At 41.3% G+C, this 21465-nt stretch overlaps 1 protein-coding gene across 1 annotated transcript in view; it reads left to right on the forward strand.

Moving 5' to 3' along the window:
- The window catches only part of lrrc7 (leucine rich repeat containing 7), a gene marked incomplete at both ends in the record, with an annotated part of 62010 nt that extends 46459 nt beyond the window's left edge, over positions 1 to 15551 (forward strand). Inside the window, 13 exons of the mRNA XM_080032936.1 lie at positions 456 to 962; positions 1379 to 1606; positions 1693 to 1915; positions 2175 to 2537; positions 2634 to 2867; positions 4635 to 4847; positions 6289 to 6459; positions 7433 to 7549; positions 7910 to 8135; positions 8706 to 8974; positions 9976 to 10068; positions 14082 to 14156; positions 15441 to 15551. Of these exons, the coding sequence (XP_079889062.1) occupies positions 456 to 962; positions 1379 to 1606; positions 1693 to 1915; positions 2175 to 2537; positions 2634 to 2867; positions 4635 to 4847; positions 6289 to 6459; positions 7433 to 7549; positions 7910 to 8135; positions 8706 to 8974; positions 9976 to 10068; positions 14082 to 14156; positions 15441 to 15551 (2830 nt within the window). The remainder of the gene's footprint in view (positions 1 to 455; positions 963 to 1378; positions 1607 to 1692; positions 1916 to 2174; positions 2538 to 2633; positions 2868 to 4634; positions 4848 to 6288; positions 6460 to 7432; positions 7550 to 7909; positions 8136 to 8705; positions 8975 to 9975; positions 10069 to 14081; positions 14157 to 15440) is intronic.
- Between the last annotated feature and the right edge of the window lie 5914 nt (positions 15552 to 21465).

Raw genomic sequence — 21465 nt, forward strand, 5'->3', positions numbered from 1 at the left:
CACATTTTTTGACATTTATGTTGTAATTTAAAATGCCCCTGGGGTGATGTTCAGATCACAATCTGTATTGGTGTCCCTTTGTCTGGGACATTGTGGTATTTGCAAACTGCAAGTGAAGGCATTTATATATTTTCTGTTCAAGGCTGCTCTCCAACACAACAAGAACGGTTTTCAGCAAAATCGATCTCTTAGAGAGACATAAGAGAGGGAGAGAAAGTCATGTATTCCCAGTGTCCATTGGTTCTGATTAATATACAGCATATAATAATTTAGTGTGGTACTTCAGTGTAATAAAGTGAATTCCATATTAATCCATAGCATATTTAGGTTTTAATATTGTGTATATAACATAGCATATATCATGTAGTAATGTTGCATCTTTCTAGTGTTAAATATTATGTGTACAATAAAGCATATAACATACAGATTAATCTTATCTTACCTCTTCTGTGAAGATTGGCTCAGCAGTTCCCCAAGCCCATTGACTCCAAGCCCCTGCTGAGGGAAACCCCTCCGTCAGGCACCCTGCAGCAGCGCGGCGACCGACGCCCACTGAGCGAGCCCTTCGATTGGTCCGAAGCCCCTCACTATGACAACACGGGTTTTGATGCCGAGGAGTCTCCTCTGGACGGCCCCTCCTCCATTAAGAGTCAGGGGAACCCCCCGTTGGGCTCCATGCCCCGCAGCCAGTCCACCTCACACGGGCGACGCCCCCTCCTCAGACAGGAGCGAATCGTAGGAGTTCCTCTGGAGCTGGACACTCATACGCTGCCCTTCCACAGTAACCACGGTAACCAGCGCCCCCCTCCGGACAGCGACCCCTCCGGACCCTCCTCCCAGAACCCTTGGCAGAACTGGACCAGGACCCCCAGTCCACTGGAGGACCGCACTGCTTTCCCCTCCAAACTGGACCTGACGCCCTCCAACAGCCCCAACCCCGACCGCAAGGACATCGACCCAAGGTAACTGAATGGAGCTCCGATGCTCACACAGTTGGCTCTGAAATATTTTTGCCATGCTAGCATGATATTCAAGCAAAAATCTGATGTTATGAAGATGCTAACCCTAAGAACCCTAAAGTTGTTTTTGAACCTTAATAAAGCAACAGAAAAATCTTGGTTAAGGTTTACCAAAGACATATTTGAGTAAGACTCAATTAATGGTTTTGTAATGCTTTATGAACGATTTATGTTTCTAAGCAATCCATACATTGTTAATATTGTTTCTTAAAAGTACTTACAATACATGTCTTATAATCTCACACTAAACATGTTTGAGTTGTTATTATTAACACATATATAGGGTCTTATTAACACAACGTTGATAAAAGGACCTTATAACCCTGTTCTCTATCATGGCTTGTTCTTTTTGCTCCAAGGCTTGAACAGGGTGGAGGAGCGTTGCCAGGCAGCTGGTCCTACCACAACAACCAGCAGGCCGATCAGAACAGGAAGGATCAGCTGAGTGTCGGCGGGGGCAACAAGGTAACCGTGGTGATGAGTAAAAGCTCGGACCGTCTGTCCCCCATGATGAGGGAGACCAGATCCAAGTTCAAGAAGTCACAGAGCATCGACGAGATAGACATTGGCTCCTACAAGGTCTACAGGTACGTTTACTTCTGTTGTATGCTTTACATTAGCAAAGTGATAGCAAAGTTGTAGCTTGTTTACATCTAAATGTGTTTCTCTGCAGTATTCCCGTGGACAGTTACAGTTCATCCATCGAGCAGCAGACCAGTCTGGACCGTCCTGACATGCCCGGTTCTATGGAGCAGACCAGCATGGCGCGCTCCCAATCCGCCCCCATGTTAGACGATGAGATGGGCTTCCCAGGACACCAGAACCATCCAGGACAGAACCAAAAGCCTGCCATCCCACACAAGGCCTACCACTTCGACCACAACTACAACCCCCAGGTTAGAAGCATGTTGGCCACTTGAGGGAGTTATGTTTCTGGACACCTGATATAATCCAATATTGACCCTCCATTAGCTCTGTTTTTGGTCTCCATCAACTCTCGAGGAAATGATTTGGCTCGTCAGTTCACCAGCTAGTCGCTAACTGTTGTCTGTCGCCATTTGGTGCTGAGCAAAACAATGACAATACTCGCTATGGTTTTGTAATTCAATAACATAACTTTTCCTGGTCTAAATTGTAATCATTCTATCCAAGCAGGTGACCATGGACCGTCGGGTGCCTCCCCCCTTCCCCAACACACCGGACTATGTCAACCACTCGTCGAAGGCCTTGGAGTACCTCAACCAGCCAGGGAAGACGTTACCCAAGGAGCTGGTTAGCCCTCGGTATCGTGCCTATCCACCACTGGAGATGTTCTCTTTTCCCCAATCGCCTATCAACCAGGACGGCCCATCCAGCCAGCAGCAGCAGCAGCAGCAGCAGCCAATCCCCTCGCAGCGTTCCAGGCCTGGGTTTCTGAGGAGAGCAGATTCACTGGTCAGCTCTACGGAACTCGCTCTGTTCCGCAGAGTCCATGAAGCCCAACAGGAGGCGCTGCAGGAAGCTCAGTACAGACAGCAGGTAGGTGATGTTGATGTTGTTGTTTTATTTTTATATATGTGTAAAAAGAGTCATTTGTGAGTCTTAAAGCTTTGATGACACTGTTCTACCTATTAGGCAGAGCCCCCTCTGTACAGCCGGGCTCTGATCTACTCCAGCCCCATGGAGCACAACATGGCCGACAGCCAGAGCCACATGCTGCACAACAAGAGAAACGGTCGCTACGACGACGACTACACCTCCTACCAGGACCAGAAGAAGCCCATGATCGGTTATCCAACCAAGAGTCTGACTCAGCGCCGCCCCCTGTCTGCCAGGAGCTACAGCACGGAGACCTACGGAGCATCTCAGGTACACTGTCTGTCTGTCTGTCTGTCTGTCTGTCTGTCTGTCTGTCTGTCTGTCTGTCTGTCTGTCTGTCACCTAAATCAAATGTACAACTAGAAAGAAAATAGATGCAAAGTAGAACAATGGACACACACCGTAGATATGAATGACTATGTATTGTATGTATTTGTTAAATACATCACCCAGGTCCCTTTTAAGTGCATTTTTATGTCCATAATTGTAGACTATAATATTACTTCAAACCTTGCAACAATGCATGTTAATCTAGATTTTGCACACATGTTAATGTGCCTTTTTGGTAAGGCCTGGGTAAGTGGATTGGGGTATAGCATTGGACCTTGGCACTGGAGTCAATAGGTAACCTGTCTCTGAGTTACAGTAAACTTTAATTTCTTTAAACTATGACCATCATATTTCTATAACCTTTCCCTATTAGATTTAATTTGCTCAATACTTTGAGTGCTTGCTTGGGTCATTTTGGCAGTGACAAAAAGCCTACTTTGTCTTAGAGGTATGAAGACTTGGCATTACAGTTTATGTGTATGTCTGAGTGAGAGCATTTATATCCATCCATTTACCTCCAATTACCTCAGTTCCAGTACATTGTAGCAGTTCATTTGCCTCATCCATATCCCCGAGATCATAAGGCATTCCCAGGTCCATAAATAATTCTTTCAGCATGTTCTGGGTTTGCACAAAGTCAGACTTTCTAAAAATAGTCTTGGAGAGGGCACCAGGAGCATACTGATCAGATGCGCAGAGCACCTGCTTTCAGCATGAAGGAGCAGTGCACAGGAAGGGAAATAGAAACTAGGAAAGTAATGAGACTGCAGTCCTAGTGTTGAAGTCTAAGCACAAGAGGTGAAGTTTGGAATACAGATCATGTGTAGCGTAAATATCTTTACCTTTAGGCTAAGCTCCATCTCTCATGATGGTCTGGTATAGTATCTGCATTACTGCAGTGTTAGTGTTCCTCTGACTGACAAGCTCATGTTCCATTCCATCTTCGAGACACCACAGGATATTTAGGGCGCACTCACACTTGGCCCTGTTGATCCGTGTCGGGCTTAACTGCGACAATAGTGAAACATGCTAGCTACTAGGCGATACGATTGCCTAGTGTCAGTGCCCCTGGAGTGTCATGCTACTGGACAAATCAACAGTTGCCAATAGCCATGCTGGCGGCTTTGCTCTTGGCACGGCAATGTCAGGCAGTCTGTCCATCTGTCAGCCCGTCATGTTGTTTCAGACCAACATTTCTAAATAACTGTTGCATAGATTGCCATGGCGTTTTGTATGGACATTCCTGTTCCCTTCAGGATGGATGATCGGTTTAACTTTTTGCATATGTCAAGTCATTTGATTTATGACTAAAGACTTTCAAGACGAATGATATTCAGCCTCATGGAAAAAACTCAACTAAGATGGTAAACACTGGTACCACTTGATTTTAGAGCTCTCTTTCCATCTTCTCCAAGCCCTCAGATGAATATCTCAAGCTTGGAAATGCTCCATGATGTTACCAGCTAGTTGCTTACTTTGTCTCCCGTTTGGAGCAGAGACTTTTGCACACAGTAATCAAATCAAATATCAGAGCTTTTTTTTTTCGTTTGAGGGAAACGCCTGGTGCAACTAGAGCGGTTAAGCTTCAAAACTCTGTTAAACTGATGGGAATTGCATCATTGGTGTTTATTGCTTGCAGGCTTGTCACATCCATCACCCATTTCTCATACACAAAACTCATTCTTTCCATTGTTATTTTGTCCTCAGGCCCGTCCAGTGTCAGCCCGTCCCACCATGGCTGCCCTGCTGGAGAAGATGCCTCCTGACTACAGTCTGGCCACGTGCACAGAGAAACAGTCAGAGGACACCATCAAAGTTAGACCGGGCGTACAACCCAAACCAGAAGACATCACCTCCAGGATGCCCGCCGATTGGAGGCAACAGCTACTGAGGCACATAGAGGCAAAACGACTGGACAGGGTATGTCAATGCAATGCAGGAACACAGAAAAAAAGGGAGAAACACACACACACACACACACACACACACACAGAGCATTCGGAAGCCCTCCCTGTCTGTATCTGTGTAAGTCTGTGTTGTAAGGTTGACCAGATATGTGTCCGGCTGCATGTGTGTCCCATCCACACTGTCGCTCTGTCAGCCTTACCTATTGCACACTCAAGGAAATCACAAGTCCATTAGAATAATTTGAAATCAGTGAAAAGTAACCAGGATAATGCCAGAATTAAAAAAAATTGCAAGAGTTTCTTAGGGTAGAGGATATTTTGTAGGGCACTGTAATTGTAGCAAATGTATCTGCACTGTTCCAGGAAAAAGTAGTGTCTTTGTACGAATAGTTTGGAAAATGCTTTTATCCACTTTATTGCTGAAAGTTAGAGCTGAAGATCAATAGCCCTTTCATGTCTGTGTGCTGATGTAAGTATGACGCTACAGCTAAAAGGCCATTAGCTAGATAAAAAGTCTGGAAGCACAGAAAAAAAAATCTAGCCAAATTATCAATTTATGGTTTCATATGCAGTCATGTGCTCTAACTGGCAACTTCAAAGAACTTCAGCGTTATTACTTGAGAAACCCACTGGCCCAATAAAGAAATAGTTCTAGCAATTATCACTTGTCAAAGTACAGCTTGTCGCTTTTACACTGTAGTTTTTGTACAGATTGAACAAACAAGTTATTATGTATTAATCTGGTAGCTTTAGACTTTCTGGTAGGTCTATTATTTTACCTTTTGAAGAGAGCCAAACTCAGGTTTTTAAGTCTCCTGAGCTCCAGCTTCATATTTACAATGCAGACATGAGAGTGTAATCAATCCTCTCATCTAACTGTCAGCAAAAAAAGGGAATGCGTACACTTTCCAAAATGTCATACAAATGATTTAATCAGTACCGGTGCCTCGACAGAATGTACAATTACCACAGTAGGCAGGAGGTCTGGGGCACGCAGTTATATGAAAAAAGCTTTTAATCACATGCAGAATTTTAATGGTCTACTCATGCAAAATACATCCACCTTGTTAAAATTACACAACAAAAAATTAGCATTGAAATTTTGACAGAGCTGCGGGATGGTGCCTAGCTAGGGATCTGTTCATATATCCCCACATTTGACTACATCACCAATTAAAACACTCACGTTGGAATGAATTGATCCACCAGTCGTTGCTTGTATGACACAATGTTCTCTGTGTGTGTATTGACCTATCGATCACTAGCTAACATTTCTCTGTGCTTTCAGCAACTCTGCACTGTTGTTGTTTTTATCAGTGTTACTGTTTGTTTCTATGTCTGTGGAGCTCACAGTGTGTTGTCACCACGCTGCAGCCCGCTATGTGCCCCTCCCTCCCCCCTCCCCCTCCCCCCCACAATCACCCATGTCATGTGATGTTGTCTCCTCCAATCAGAGTGGTGTCCTAAACAAGCACAACACGCTCACGCTGGGCATGCTCTGTCAGGGCGGGGGTCACGGCCAGGGGCGCAGCAACACTTTGAACTTTAACCTTTACAATAACACTAAGCATGAGTCCACCGCTGGCCACTGGCTGCCACTGCCTCCTCCTCCATCTGCTAAAGCTGTGAGTATATGCTGTTCATACTGAAACACATGGGCCATTAGAGAGAATGGCTGTCAACGCTGTATTCACCCCCACTAACGCAAACCATGAAATATCATTTAACCGTGGGGTCATTATTGCTTTTACAATTTAGACTAGTATAACTATACTCTGGGTCAAAGTATCAGTCACAGTGCATGTTTGAAAGGAGCTTTAGTTTGGATGTTACAATCCAGTTCAACATTCTAAACTAACAAGCAGCCAATTAACACTTTCTAGAGATGGATTGGTATCTGAAGGGTTTGGACTTTACTCTAAGCTACGTTCAGACTGCAGTTATAGTGGCCCAAGTCAGGTTGTTTCAAATTAGTTTCTTTCATGACATTGGGAACAGCACTTTTCACTTGAATTCTGATATTTTAGATTCCCGAATTGGGTGACTTTTATATATGCTCCTAAATCTGATGCAAGTCGGATTTTTTTCCAATGCGACCTCAGTCTGAAAAAGTCATTTCAACCTGTATGCAACTTTTACGTATCTCTACAATTATGACAGTCATGCTCCATCGCCGGGGTTAGACAGATTCAGATAGAAGTCGCCCTTGACGTTCAAAAATGTTAGATAAAATCTCTTTCAGTCAAGCCTCTCACGTCACAATCTCACCACTCCTGGCTCTGACTCAGAATCCACACTCACCTCTGTACAGAAGTAGAAGTCATTGCTCCACAAAAAGCCATAATTAAAAAAAAACTGTGACTCTCATTCTCCTTGTCCTCGTCCTAGTTATGATCTGCTCACAATTTGGCTGGCTTCAACTCAACATCAATTCAGATACGAGACCGTAAACGCAGACTTCAGTACGACAGCGTGTGTCTTTGTCAGTGTCCCTTTGCACCCCCAATGTGCACGCCACTGACATAAATGAACGGTGATGGTTAAATGTTCATCTTCAGTAATGGTCTCTCTCTCTCTGTGTCTCTGTGTCTCTGTCAGACCCCCTCTCAGCAGGCTGCCATGCTGGATAATGACCAGGAGGGGGGGACAGGGAACCAGTGGGCTCCATACTCACTGGGCAGGCGAGACGTCCCACCTGACACCCTCATGAAGAAGGTAAGAGATGCTGTTTAATCAGTGAAGCTTCTCATCTTAGTTTGACTCGGTTTTTCAGCGTATATCAGACTAAGTATCAGCATAGTGTAAAAGTAACATGCTATTTGGCTAAACAGCATTAGAGGTGAAGCATGAAGAATTATTTTTGTCAACATCACTGTGCACTGAAAAAAATATCCAGTATTGATACACAGCTTAGGTCCTGTAAACAATTATGTTGCTAGCAATGGTGGGCCTCCTTTGTTTACATACTTGTTCAGCACACACACACACACACTATGTACAGGTAGCGGAATCTCTGACTCCATCATTAGCATCAGTCTGAGCGTGTCTCTATTCTGCCCCGTCTCTTTTCCACAGGGCGGCCACTCACACAACCCCTCCCACCAGTCCCACCAATCACACAACACTCACATGGTGGTCACTTCCTCGTCCTCCTCTTCATCCACTACGCCTCACCGTGTGGTGGGGCAGCAGCAGGGCTACGACGGCATGATGAACAAAGGGGGACAATACCAACCCGGCATGCCCATGTCTGTGGTTCCCTCTGGGGGACCGGGCCAGTACCAAGGCATCATGAATCAAGGTAAATGCAAATAAATAAATAGGAATTTGTTCAATTATAGCCAGTAAAGAATATTTGCGGATTTATCTTTTAATGTGAACAAGGGGTATGATATCACTTTTGATTGTAATTTAGAAAATGAAAGTCTTGGGGTTAGGAGCAATCATCCAATTGCAGCATGGAATCGGGAACAAGTGTAGCATAATTGGTTATTAAAAAGTTGACAGAGGAAACCATGATGACAGATGATTTTATTAAGAGTAACAAAACACAAACAGCACAGGGATTACCATAAGCATTAGTTAGCCAGTTTACCATAGTACTGGTCTATTTATTCTAAAAAACAACGCTTAGAATTGTTTTATTTTGTTTAAAAAAAATGCAATAGTTGTCTTGTACTCTCGCATTAAAAGTTGACAACAAAATATTCCCTGTTTACAGTTTTTAAACCTGCAATTTCCCAGTAAAATAATATCAGTCAGTCAGTGTTGAATTAAGTTTGTGTGCAATGTGTTTCACATCAACAACTTGCACATAATCTTGTATAGGACGTTTTATTACTCAGTTTGTTTTTATTTATTTTCCACCCAGGCCATCCTCCTCCCGGACAGTCATACAACAACTCCGGCATGTCCATGGCCATGTCCCCGTCTGGGAACCACAGTACCCAGTACAACCCCCATGCCTCCCACCCCTCACACCAGTCCTCTCTACCCAACACCAACCCTCAGTACCACAGCAACCAGGGCATGGTCCATAGCAACCAGGTGGTCATGACCCACACCAACCCACGGCCTCAGAGCGCACGCTGCCTGCTGCAGACCAAAGGCCAGAAGAGCACCGACGGCTTCCAGGAACAGGTATCCGTCTGTCTGTCTGTCTGTCTGTCTGTCTGTCTGTCTGTCTGTCTGTCTGTCTGTCTGTCTGTCTGTCTGTCTGTCTGTCTGTCTGTCTGTCTGTCTGCCTGTCTGTCTGTCTGTCTGCCTGTCCATCTGTTTGTCCTCAACCATGTCTTAAACTATCTTGGAGGTCTGTTTGAAAATCTGCCCAAAGAATGGCTAGGGAAGGATAGGAAAGGATATAAGTTTTGGTGGATGTAGTTCTATTACAACTGCTAAATTAATGTATTTATTGGTTTAGTTCAGGGACATTGCACAATAAATCAACATTCAAAATGTAAGTGAGTCAGAGTTAGCCTAAGAGGTTAGTTTTTATTAGTAGTCTTTCATTCATTTGTTCCTAGATGTACATGGCTTTCTCGGAAAACCCATCAACAAGCTAAGTTGGCTAAAGGAAGGTGCTTACTAATAATTACAAACCAGATGGTCACCAGATCAGATGCTGGTTTCGCCAAGTGTATGTTAAAGGTTCCACGTATGGCCAAGGAAAGATGTTAACTAAAATGACACCAAGTATTATACAAACTTGGACATCTAAAGTGTAATTTTAGCCAACGAACAGCAACTGTTGGTAGAGAAAAAATGTCTCAAATAGGCACGGAGGCGTAGTTCTAAATCTGAGAGATTTCACAGATGGAGATCAGTGTTCTAGATTAGGTGGGAACATGAAGTCATTCACACCACCTGGATCAGCTGATCTTCCCGCGGGGTTTTGCTTTCAAGAGATATTTGTGGCTTCATTGTTGTTGCCAAAAAGCTGACGACCTCCAATGTAGCTGCCAAAACGTGTCACACACATCACATGGAAAGCGCTCCTCCACCATTGTACATGTTGTCTCTCTACTAGAGATTAAGATCTTTGTATTTCACTTTCACTTGTCTTTTCTTTCTTGTCTTCTTTTTATTCTGTCTTTCTATCTGTCATCCCCTCTGCCTCCTCCTCTCTCTCTCTCTCTCTCTAGTTTTCTGTGAGAATAGAGAAGAACCCCGGTCTTGGTTTCAGTATCTCTGGGGGCATCAGCGGCCAGGGGAACCCCTTCAAACCCTCGGACATGGTACGACCCGACCCCGGCCCGGCCTGCCAGCCAATCTCAGCCCTCCCCTGGCTTTACCTCAGAGTTGCCATGGAAACTGCTGCTCGTTACCGCAGTGTTTTTCGTCTATCTGTCCCTATGTCTCTCTCTCTCTCTCTCTTTCTCTCTCTCTCTCTCTCTCTCTGTCTTCTATGGGGCAGCAGTTGACTTGGGTAACTTTGAGTCTGTGATCTTAAACTACAGACTTGTTTAATCCGAAAATAAATAAAAATAAACGCTTTATATAATATGGGAAACACCTGTTAACACCACCATAAGAGATTATATCTATGTTTGGCAAACCGTTTTATTGGGACTGATGGTGCACACACCGTGCATGTACCTAACCATAAAAGGCTGTGCTTCAGTTTACAGTGATAGGTCTCCTGTCAAAACAAAGCTACAGCAACAAACGTGCATATTTTAGACTTTTAGAAATAGATTTGTGCCCGCACGCATGCATACATAAGGACTTATTATTACAAGATATGCCAAACTCTTTTATCATTTCTACTTCTGAGTCGTTGAGTGTGTTCTTGTACTGAGAGCCTGTTGGGGTTACAGAGCCTCCCTAGGCCTCAGGCACATGGCAGTCTGTCCTAGAAACAGAAGAAGCCGCTATAGTCAGTCCAAACTAGCGGAGGGCTGCTCGCGGAAGCTCTGCCGGCTATTTTGGGAAAGGCTGCTTTGGTTTTTGGGACACAGTGGGTAGATTTTTAGATGTTTGATCTAAAAACACTTTGATCTAGGTATGGGAAGTATGGCGGCGTTCACTGACTGTTGTTTGGAAGCTGAGTGGCTGGTCTATAAATAGAGAGCCCGACAAGAAGAACTCTTTTGTCAGCCCATGTGACAAAATGATGAGTTAATTGAAGTCAGAAGGTGTGTGAAGTGATAACAAAGAAACTGCCAAGTCGTCATTTTACTTAAAGTTGTATTAAATTAGTAGAGACTCGGTTGCTGACTCGTACAATTATTTAATAGTTCCAAACTCTGCCTTTGTCCGCAAGAGTCCACCAGTGGCAGTTTGTCCATTACAGTAATGCCATATTACACAGGCAGCATATGGAGTGCAAGCTAATTTGCGTTTTCTTAAATAATTCTCCTTGATGGAATATACCTATTCATCCCGTATAAAATAGGTTAGATACATATGGACATAGTTTATAATAATTTGCGATATTTGATGTTTGAGTAAACATTTACCGTCTTACAGTACTTTTCTTAAATCTCCATGAATGGTAAACAGTTATAGTCACCTGTTTATCATCATGGGCTCTTTGGCAGTGATGCACGTTAACGTTAACAATTGGTGATTTCTACCTTAGTCATGGGGGTGTTTATGGTTCAAATCCAAAATGTGATTCGCATTTTGACGTCCTAAATGTGGAGTGCAATGAGCAGTATGTCTTCTTAGCTCACTAGAACCACACATGAGGCCCTTACAGGGTCACACATAGGGGATATTTTTGCCTTCTGTTAATGTCACTATGATAGACAAACGATTACACCACATTTGCCCTTGTTCTTACTCTAGTCCCCTTTTTAATTCCATCCCCACACATTATCTCAGCTGAGAGTTCCTTTTAATGTTTTCCAATAATTCGTCAGCAGTTTTTACTCAAACTGACGCAGATGCCTTTTGATAGTGGTTTGATCTTCTTCTCTGACCTACTTCTAAGAACTAACTGTTGGTTTGTCCAACACTTTTCTGACTATTTTCGTCAGAGTAGAATATTGCAAGGGTTATGCCTACTTAAGTAGTTTTAATGCTACATTGAGCTGGATTTAAAAATACTTGTGTATTGTGTACACAGTGTAAAAAAGACTGTGTATCAAAAACAGCTTGACTGATAAATTATACATCTGTGGTTTGGATCCCTAGTGTGAACTTCAGTCACTGCTGTTTTAAAGGGCTATGGCGCCCCGTGTGGTCAGCTTGTTGTTTGCACCCAATCCTCTGATTTGCCTGCAGCTAGATACACATGCACTTGTAGATTAATCATTGATCTTTAATGTGGTTAAAACAAATATAAATAAAAGTGTTATAAATGGCTGTATAAAGATTATTTTAATACTATTAGACCAGTATCATATTCAAATTGGTTTCAACAAAGTCAGTTTGAATTGGATATGCTTTTATGTCCATACAAATACAATCAACAGAATCATCCTCTATTTTATTTATTTTCAGTTAAACACTTTTAAAGATAAAATAATAAATTGAAAGAAATTTAAAGAAACTTTCGCTCGGATTATTTGAAAGATAATTCTCAAAAGAGTTTATTCATCACATTGTATCTCTTATTCTATAGTGAAGCTGTTTTTGCCCGTTGTTAAAGCCCTTTGTATTAACCTGCCAGATGTCCATTATCAGGTTTGAAAAAAAAAAAGAAAGGAAATGATAAGGGTCTTCTCTATTAAGACTTAAGAGAGTTACAGTGACCCTCTAAGCCACTGGGTCACTTTCACTTCTGGCTAATTAGGATGCAGTGAGTTCCTGTATTGAGGGGAGTGGGATCTTGGGTCTTTGATGTATGGACTTCTTAGACGCTATTTAAGAACAGAAGACAGGAGCAGAACATGGATTTTTTTCTCAGATATGGGCCATGAACGTTTGAAAATCCAATTTTCTGTTCCTTGTTCAGCTAAATATGCTCTCTTTGCAGTTTGCACACTGAGCTGCTGTCAATGACCAACATATAAATTGTTATCTTTCTGTGAAAAACAGTGTGTATGTTATCACTGAACTGCAAAAACCTCAACCCCGACATTTTCCTTTTTATGTAACTGACCATTTATATTATCCCCATTTGTGGTCAATTTGAACAGTACCTCTGAAAAAAAATGGTAATTCTTCAAAATTTTAGAAATATTCAGAAACTTTGAAATGGAAGGTTTTTGCAGAGCACTGCAGCTTTGTGTGCAAACTGCTTTCTAGTCAATGTTTGATTGTTGTGACTAACAGTTTTCAGCTGCTAACAAACATAATTGTAAAGCACAATGAGCTTCGTATGTGCCTATGTTCACCTTCTATGTATGTGGAAGGATGTGAACAAAATTAATTGATCAGATTTAAATGACAAATTAAACAAGTCAATGTGTTTTAATGTTGTAATACTGTAGAATGCATTGGATTTATACACCAATTTGAATACAAATTTCACCATTGCATAGCCATGATCCAACTTATTTGTTTGTATACACACATGAGGCTCACTGTACACATGCCAATGTCACCATGAACAGTACATTTACTAATACTTCTAACATGTACACCTCTTTAATATGCAATATACAGTATATATGTGTTTGTTCTTGCCTTCATCCATATACTGTAGTAAGGTGCTATTGCGCTATCAATACTACATCATTTTTTTTGGCTATACCTGGTGTCACCCTCTGTCCAGCTCACTACTGTGTGTTCAACACGTGCACAACCTGTTGAACCGTGTTGCAGCCAAACCCAGCTGCATTGTCCTACACTTTTCCGTGTTCCAAAACATCTTTCAGCTCCTGAAAAGATGTTGGTGTTTTTACAATCTCTGCCTTGAGTTATTGAGGGAAAATATGGGGGGATGAAAAATACCTTCTGCCCCATACCTGCTTCCTACCTATAATACCCACCCCACACCTATCGTTCTAACCTCTTGTTTATCCTATTCTGTATAAACAGATGATGAACCATTTTGACATGTTTAATCTATGTCTTTTGGGGATAATGTATCACTCAGTGCCTTTTTAAAATTTTAAGATAGACAACAATCACATTTTTTTTTTACTAAAATTCTGAGATCACGAAATAAATTGCATGCCTCTTTAAAGAGAAAGCGTTGCTCATGCACTTTACTTTAGGTTCTATTTTTGGCATAATTATTATTTTTTTTGTTTTCGGAGGGGATGGGGTGGGGTGGAATAATGAGAATGAGAAAGGCAAAGATTCTAAACCATCGTGTCCCTGTGTTGTCCTAACGGTGTATCATTTTGACTTATAGGGTATCTTTGTTACTAGGGTACAGCATGACGGGCCCGCCAACTCCGCCCTGCAGCCCGGAGACAAGATACTGCAGGTAACACCCTCTCACTCGTCATCAAAACGGGACAGAGACAGCCACATGCCCTGCCCTTTCTCCCTCCCTCCCTCCCTCTACCCCTCCCTCCCTTACCCCTTCTCCTTTACTTTATAACCAGTAAGGCAGAGTTGGAAAAAGAGAAAGTTGTGTGTATACCTTATACCAGCTACAGTTAGCTGGACATTTACATACATACAGTCAACACTGATCACAAATAAACTCACCCACTTGTGTTGGTCTTACTGGGTGTTTGTATCCAGACCCCAGCATTTCCAGTTTATGCTGTTATTATAAATGTTACCATGATATTGCCAACATGCAAGCATTATAATATTAAGAAACAGAACCTTTTCCAAATATTCATACAGTGCAATATAAAAAAAATGTGGGACTGCAGAAGTCGACAGGCCAAAATGCCTTGTTCATTCTTTACATTACTAGTAGATATTTTCAGGTTAGTTAACTCTTTTTGAGACCAAAACATATTTTTGTGCTGGACACATTTTGGTGCTGTTCCCAATCTGCTTCTATATTATCTCACTGCCTAATTTTCCTTTAAACACAGTTATTTTGCTTAAGAAATTAACCTTAACACTGGGAACGTTTTCCAATCTACATTCTGAAAGTGAGTGTTGCTGTTTGCAGTAAATCTGAATCACAGTATGTATCTTGTATGTCAGCAGACGCTTTTATCTAAAGCGTCTTACAACTGGAGGTAGGCAGTTAGCATTTACGGTCTTGCCTAAGGACCCTCACTGGATTTGCTCCGCCCTGACTGGGAATCGAACCCTCGTTTACCGTACTAAAGTCAGTGATGTCACCTACTGAGCTAGTGTGTTATTATAAGGATTGTACTGCTAGGTCAAAACGAGATACCGGCACATTACCGTGAAAGATTTCCCCCACCTTGACCCCTTGTTCCTTCCATGTGTTCCTCCCCTCTCTCCCTCCGTGTCATCTTCTCTCCACAGATGTACAGTTTAGCTGAATGAGCTCATCTAAATCACCTAAAAGCCCTTTTTTGTCTTTACCCCTTCTTTCTCTACAGCATGACTGTGTAGCTCCTCCTCCTCTTCTCTCTCTTTTCCCCAACAGTGATGTGTTACTGAGATAATGAGGCAGTGACTGACCCTCCATCCCTCCCAAAACAATCCACACACTCTCACGTCATACACACACGTAGACACATATGTATGGAAAATACTGCATAACACATACAATACAGTACATCCATGGCCACACACACACTGCTGTTGACTGTGCTGCGTGTTTGCCTTGCAGGCTAACGGACATAGTTTTTTACACATGGAGCACGAGACAGCCGTCTCTCTGCTGAAGAGTTTCCAGCGGACGGTGGACTTGGTGGTTCTGAGAGACAGCGGCGCGTGCTAGACAGATAGTTTTTATAAACCAAACAAAAACAAAAACAAAACACAACAAGCTTCTTCTTCTTCTTCTTCTTCTACTACTACTCTGCTCATCGCCATCCCACTCCACTCCACACCACCACCTGTCCTCCGCTGCTGGAGGCTTGCTCTGGAACTGAGATAATATGATAAATGAGCCGCCTTTTTTTATCTTTGTAAGGGGAAAACAAGAAGACATTGATTTGCCTATTGCTGGACCAAAAGGCAAATACTAGTGCCAAAATGTACCATAGCGAGAGAGAAAAACTTGACGACTGGACAGAACCACAAGAGGACTCTCTGTGCTTTGAGTATCATACAGGGCTCCTGTTGGTTTTGTTAATTAGACATCATCAATCTGATCAATCAGTCTGAATAGTTTTCTTTGTATTGGTTGGTTGTTCAGGGTTCGGGGGTATTGTTTTGCTTTTCTCCACTGCCTTTTATTATCCCGTCCATGGTAGATTTAGATTATTATTATTTTTTTGGAGTAGCACATGATTCACTCCTTGTTTTGTTAATGTCGACTGCTATTCTGTTCTATTTTTCTGTCGTCTTCTCTTCTTTTGTCTTTATTTTTTTTCCTCTCTTTCTCTCTTTTTCTTTCTTTATTGTGTTCTGTTATTTTCTGCTGTCTTCTGTTTCCGCTCTGTTCTGCAGGTATTTGCATCCATTGTACAGAAACTCAAGACTTTCTGCCTTCTGTACATATAGAGAGCTGCGGCTTTTTTTCTAGAGCTGCATCATCTCTCCTTGGAGCCTGGACAGACGGCTCTAAAAGTTTAATATAAATATTGATGATAAACCACTCTCTGAATTCTCTCATATGAACATACAGGGATTATTTCTTCAAATGGAAGATTTTTCTAAAATATACCACTGATTTCCTTCTGTATAGAAACACTGTTCATAGTTCATCAATGCTACTTTTTTTTTTTTTTTTTTTTTTTTTTTTTTTTTACAAATGGTCGCTTGCACAGCTGTGCTGAAAGGAGCTAAAGCAATATTTCTGAGGCTCGGCCCTTTGAGATTTTTCAGCTGAGCCTAAATGATCCTGCAGTGCCATCTATTGAGCAAGTCATGCTAATGTTTACACACACTGCCATGCACATGAACTACCAGGCAAACACACACACACACACACACACACACACACACACACACACACACACACACACACACACACACACAAAATAGACCTATGTGCCCCCGTACACAACGAAGCCCTGTCTATATTCTAGCCTGATTTAAGAATTCAACTGCTGTTATAAAACCGGTCACACTCAAGGTACCATTATTCATAGCATTTGTGCCATATTTTGAGGTCCTGTTTTCTAGTGTCGTTACAGCAACGTTACAGCCCCTTTTCTTAGCTGTTTGAGTTGTATGATAAAGTCACAGCATGCTTTCGTATCATTGGTCACTGTCAGCCAGCCGTTTTCAGTTGGCTTCTAGAGTTCCCTAGATGTATTATACCAGAGTTTCAGTGAGACTGATGTTCCCTAGTTGGTGCCACAAGGACCCTCCTTCGCCCCTCACTGGTTGTATTTACACACAGGCCCAAACGTTACAAGCTGTACCTCTTTGTGGCCCAGACCAGATCTGCACTGATAGTGTCTTAAAGCTATGCTGCGTAACTTCTGTTACTCCCATAAAATTATTCTGAGTAATTACAACAACACTGTCGGCGCATTTACATGAGGTAATCCTTTGGTGATCGTGGATTTAATTCCAGGTTTTTTCTTATCAGCAGAATCAACAACTGAAACATATTGTGGACTTCTTAGTTTTTAAACACTGCCATACTGACAAATACAGAGAGAGTTTTGCGGAGCTGGTGGGCTTAGTCAACTTTGTGTAGACTCATTTGGCAATGGGTTAAATGTAAACTACATTAATTTATATGAAAATGTTCCGCATTATAGCTTTAATGGGTAAATCTGCCGTGAAAGAGATCTGATCTGTGTCACAAAGTATTTTGGCTACGCTTGAAATGTCACTGTAACTGTCTGAACCTGATGATATGCTACTTGACACCCGATGTTCAATGTTCAAACGTTATATGCTGGAAGTAGAACACAAGTAGTGTTTGGAATATGACAATAAGACGAGCAGGGAAACAAAGTAAATCAGACTCACATGTGCAAACTGTGATTCAGCAAGATGTTTCTGAAACCATTTCCATGCGGTGATATAAAATCTGACCATGATGGTCATGCTTCAGAAACTGTATTGAGTTGACAGAAGGAACCACGAAAAAAAAAGAGTGAAGAGTTTAATTTTCTGTCTCCGTGTGAATGCAACACGTGTCTCAAAGACGTTTTCATGACGACGGTGACTTTTGATCTGTTCTGTAGAACATCTGATGTTACATCCAGAACAAAACAACATCCTCCACTGTCCTTTGCTTTTACTTGACATGACAGTGTCATCCGGTGCCCATTGTGTGCCAACCCCTCTTAATAGGCGTTAGAGTTTAGTTAATTCAATATAAGGGACACGAAATGGCACACTTTGGTCTCACCCAACCCTATTTAGAGTTTAAAATATCAAAGATATTGAGAAAAAGGTTTGATAATATAATTATTTTTTACTACATGTTTCAGGTAATTCTTTCTAAATATATTGATATACCTTAGCTTTGCTCAAAAATTGTGATATTTTATAATAATGACACTTATAACAAAGTTATGGATGGAAGTACGCACAGTATGACTTGGAGACCTACACATGTACTATTCAAAAACTGTATATAATGTATTTCTACTGTAATTGTGAATTTGTGTTATACAAATATATATTATATATATGTATATGAATATAAAAAAAAATCCTTTTTCTATGTGTTTAAAACTACATAAGAGCCGAACAAATGCTGAGGACGCTGTCACTGTACATAGCTGTGAATGAAATCCAATTTAAAATGACTCATATTGATTGTGAATGTACTCATGCTTTCTGCAGTACCTACACCTACCCAACTTGAATGCTGCTTCTTCTGTTGTGTGACAAAAAGTACTTTGACCTCTGAAGAGAGAACCGCTGTCGAGTTATAAGTTGGACAAATTTTAGTGGCGATTTAACAGAACTATTTATTTATTTATTTATTTGCACATGCAAGTTGAAATCCTTCCAGTTTTCAGTTCTGAGTATTAATGCGGAGAAATGTAATTGCAGAAGTATATATAATATATATCATGTGTTTAGAATGCATTTTGCAGACGCTATCTGTACATACTATTTAAGATACAGTTTTTACAAAAAAATAATAATATATGTATAAAATTTGGAAAAAATGCTGTGCAGCGATTATACTGGAGCCATTTTGGGCTTTGGGACGTACCATTTTTTCAGTATATAAGAAGTGTTTTGAATAATGTACTAAAGTCTCTATTGTACAAATAATAAAAATGTCACTATTGGTAATCTGGGTTCTTCCTGGTGCATTGAAATCTGTCTTTAAAAAGGGGGTGATTTATAAGGGCTCCTTTTTACAACAGAAAAGGAGGAAATTAGGGGATGAATATGGGAGGAAAGGGGGGTGTTAGGAAACGGATGAAGAAAGACATTCTGCAAATAATGAGAAAACTACAGGAAATGGGAGGTGAACCAGTAACCATGAGGTTGCTGGTTTCATCCCCGACAAGATGGTGAACTCCGGTTGTAAACTAGCAGCTGGAGGATGGTTGGTATTAGGTTTACGGTACCCACCATTTCCACCAACCGGCATGTTGCTAGCTATGGTGGGCCCCATTTGTTCACATAGGCTACCTGTTAACCGAGCCTATATGCTTTGAATTAACACCAGATTTTTTTTCAGTGCACACAGTAGCCTACGTAGGCCTACAGGTAGTCGATCGTGAGGAGATAATCACTGATTTTGACAACATTGATTATGTCTCCGGAATTGCTGACTCCACCTTTAACCCCCAAAACTGCTCCAGAAAGTGAAATAGGAAATAGAGAAAAGGGAGATGTGATAAGACAGTTCAGTTTTCTCCGGTGGATTAGGCTCAGTAGAGAAGCTCTCGTCATATCCGCAGATGTTCCTTTGTGTCTCTGTCCATTAGTATAACAACCTGAGTCCTTTTCATCCCGCTCTCTATCCGTCCATCTCATCTATTCTAGACACTTATCCGACCAGTGGATCACTGAGGGGGCAGCTGAGTGTGTCAAGCTGCCCCACAAACTGTGTTCCTCATTATTATGGTAGAAGACCATGTCATGTCAGTGTTTGTATCTTTGTTTTTCAGGGGCTCAAAGAAAAAGTTCCATCCATTGCGGTAAGTATTACGGTTACAAAATACTGCTGGATTTTGTACACCTCACAACATGCATCAACAAGAACAACTCCTTCCTGCTCTCTGCCAATCTGACCTGTTGCTAATCAACTCAGCCTATGATTTATTCACAACCATTTCTATGGCAAGGACATTAATAGACTAATCCATTCCATGGCCAATTAAGAAAATACATCTCATTCAGTCATTCAGTATGTCTGGAATTAAGAGGACACTTTTTGTTATTTGCAAGTTAGAATGGTGTTCTACATGTTTAACTTATAAATACTATGTACATTTGTGGGCGTAATTTGCTATATCTACAAGCGAGCAGTAAAACCTAGGCAATAATAAAGGTGGTTGTAGTTTACCAAAAGGCGTTTGTTTCTGGTGTTAGGTTTGGTTTAGGAGTGAGCAATATTAGAACAATTTATCAACTGTGTCATGATGCCAGCCAATCAGTAATTAGGATTATTGTTGGCCATAGTATGCAAAATGATGACACACTGTTTTTGTTTTATTTCAAACCACTGTGAATGCTGAATTGTAACTTCCAGAAATGCATTTTGTAGGAACATTTTTTAAACTTTTTGTGCTTTTTTTCTGGAGTTTGTGCTATAGAGATAACTTTACTTTTTACTTAAAATGTTTCATATGAAAGCAATAAACCTATGTTGTATCTGTAGCTTTTACATACAAAGCATTAAATATGATGCTATGCCTCTTATAAATGAGACTAACCAACAGTTTATAATTTTGTTCAAGTCAGTAAATATGATTTAACCCACCAGACTCACACAGGTAGAATACAATATAGAGTAGAGTACTTTATCAGAATATTAAAATATATTGTTGCTACCTTTACTTCCATCAAAGTTATACATCTTACCACTGCAAACTACTCCCTCCTTATCTTGTTTACATAGTGTACTGTATAATAAGATAGGTATCAAATAGCTAAACTGTCTTCACTGGGTTTATAGTGTACCATTGCCCACTGTTTTCCTGGCATCAGTGCTCTCTGTAGAACAGCTCTGCTTACTGTGGTACAAGCCAACAATTAACAATAGAGGGTAACAGCACACACACACATTCACATTATCACACACCCACACACATTATCACACTAACAGATCCATTGACGTAAACAGAATGACGTCCCTTTGCCCTGCTTCCCCTTTACTCTGTTTTACACACTTGTTTGAACAAAATGATACGATGTACTCACTGACCAACCCATTTACACAATCCTACATACATTTAAGCTGCCAATGTGTGTGTGTGTGTGTGTGAGAGAGAGAGAGTGTGTGTGTGTGTGTGTTTCTGTATGCAAAGAGAGATACAGAGTGAAAGTTTTTCTGCACCCGCCCAAAGCTGTCAATATGCTCTAGTGATCTTGTGACCTGATCAATAACAATACCAGAGACAGTGACCTGCATTCTGCCTGCCTATGGTTGGTGAGTATGTGTGTGTGTGGTTGTGTGGATGAAGCGTCCCTCTCTGTGTAGCCAACAGATCAGGCACAAACATAAATTTGCCCAACATACAGAACTAACATGTGTCCTGCAGCAATATTGCATTTTCTAATTTTGGTATAGTTTTTAGTAGGAAAACAAAACA

The sequence above is a fragment of the Ammodytes marinus genome, assembly GCF_949987685.1.
Source record: "Ammodytes marinus genome assembly, chromosome: 8".
NCBI classification, from domain to species: Eukaryota; Metazoa; Chordata; class Actinopteri; order Uranoscopiformes; family Ammodytidae; genus Ammodytes; species Ammodytes marinus.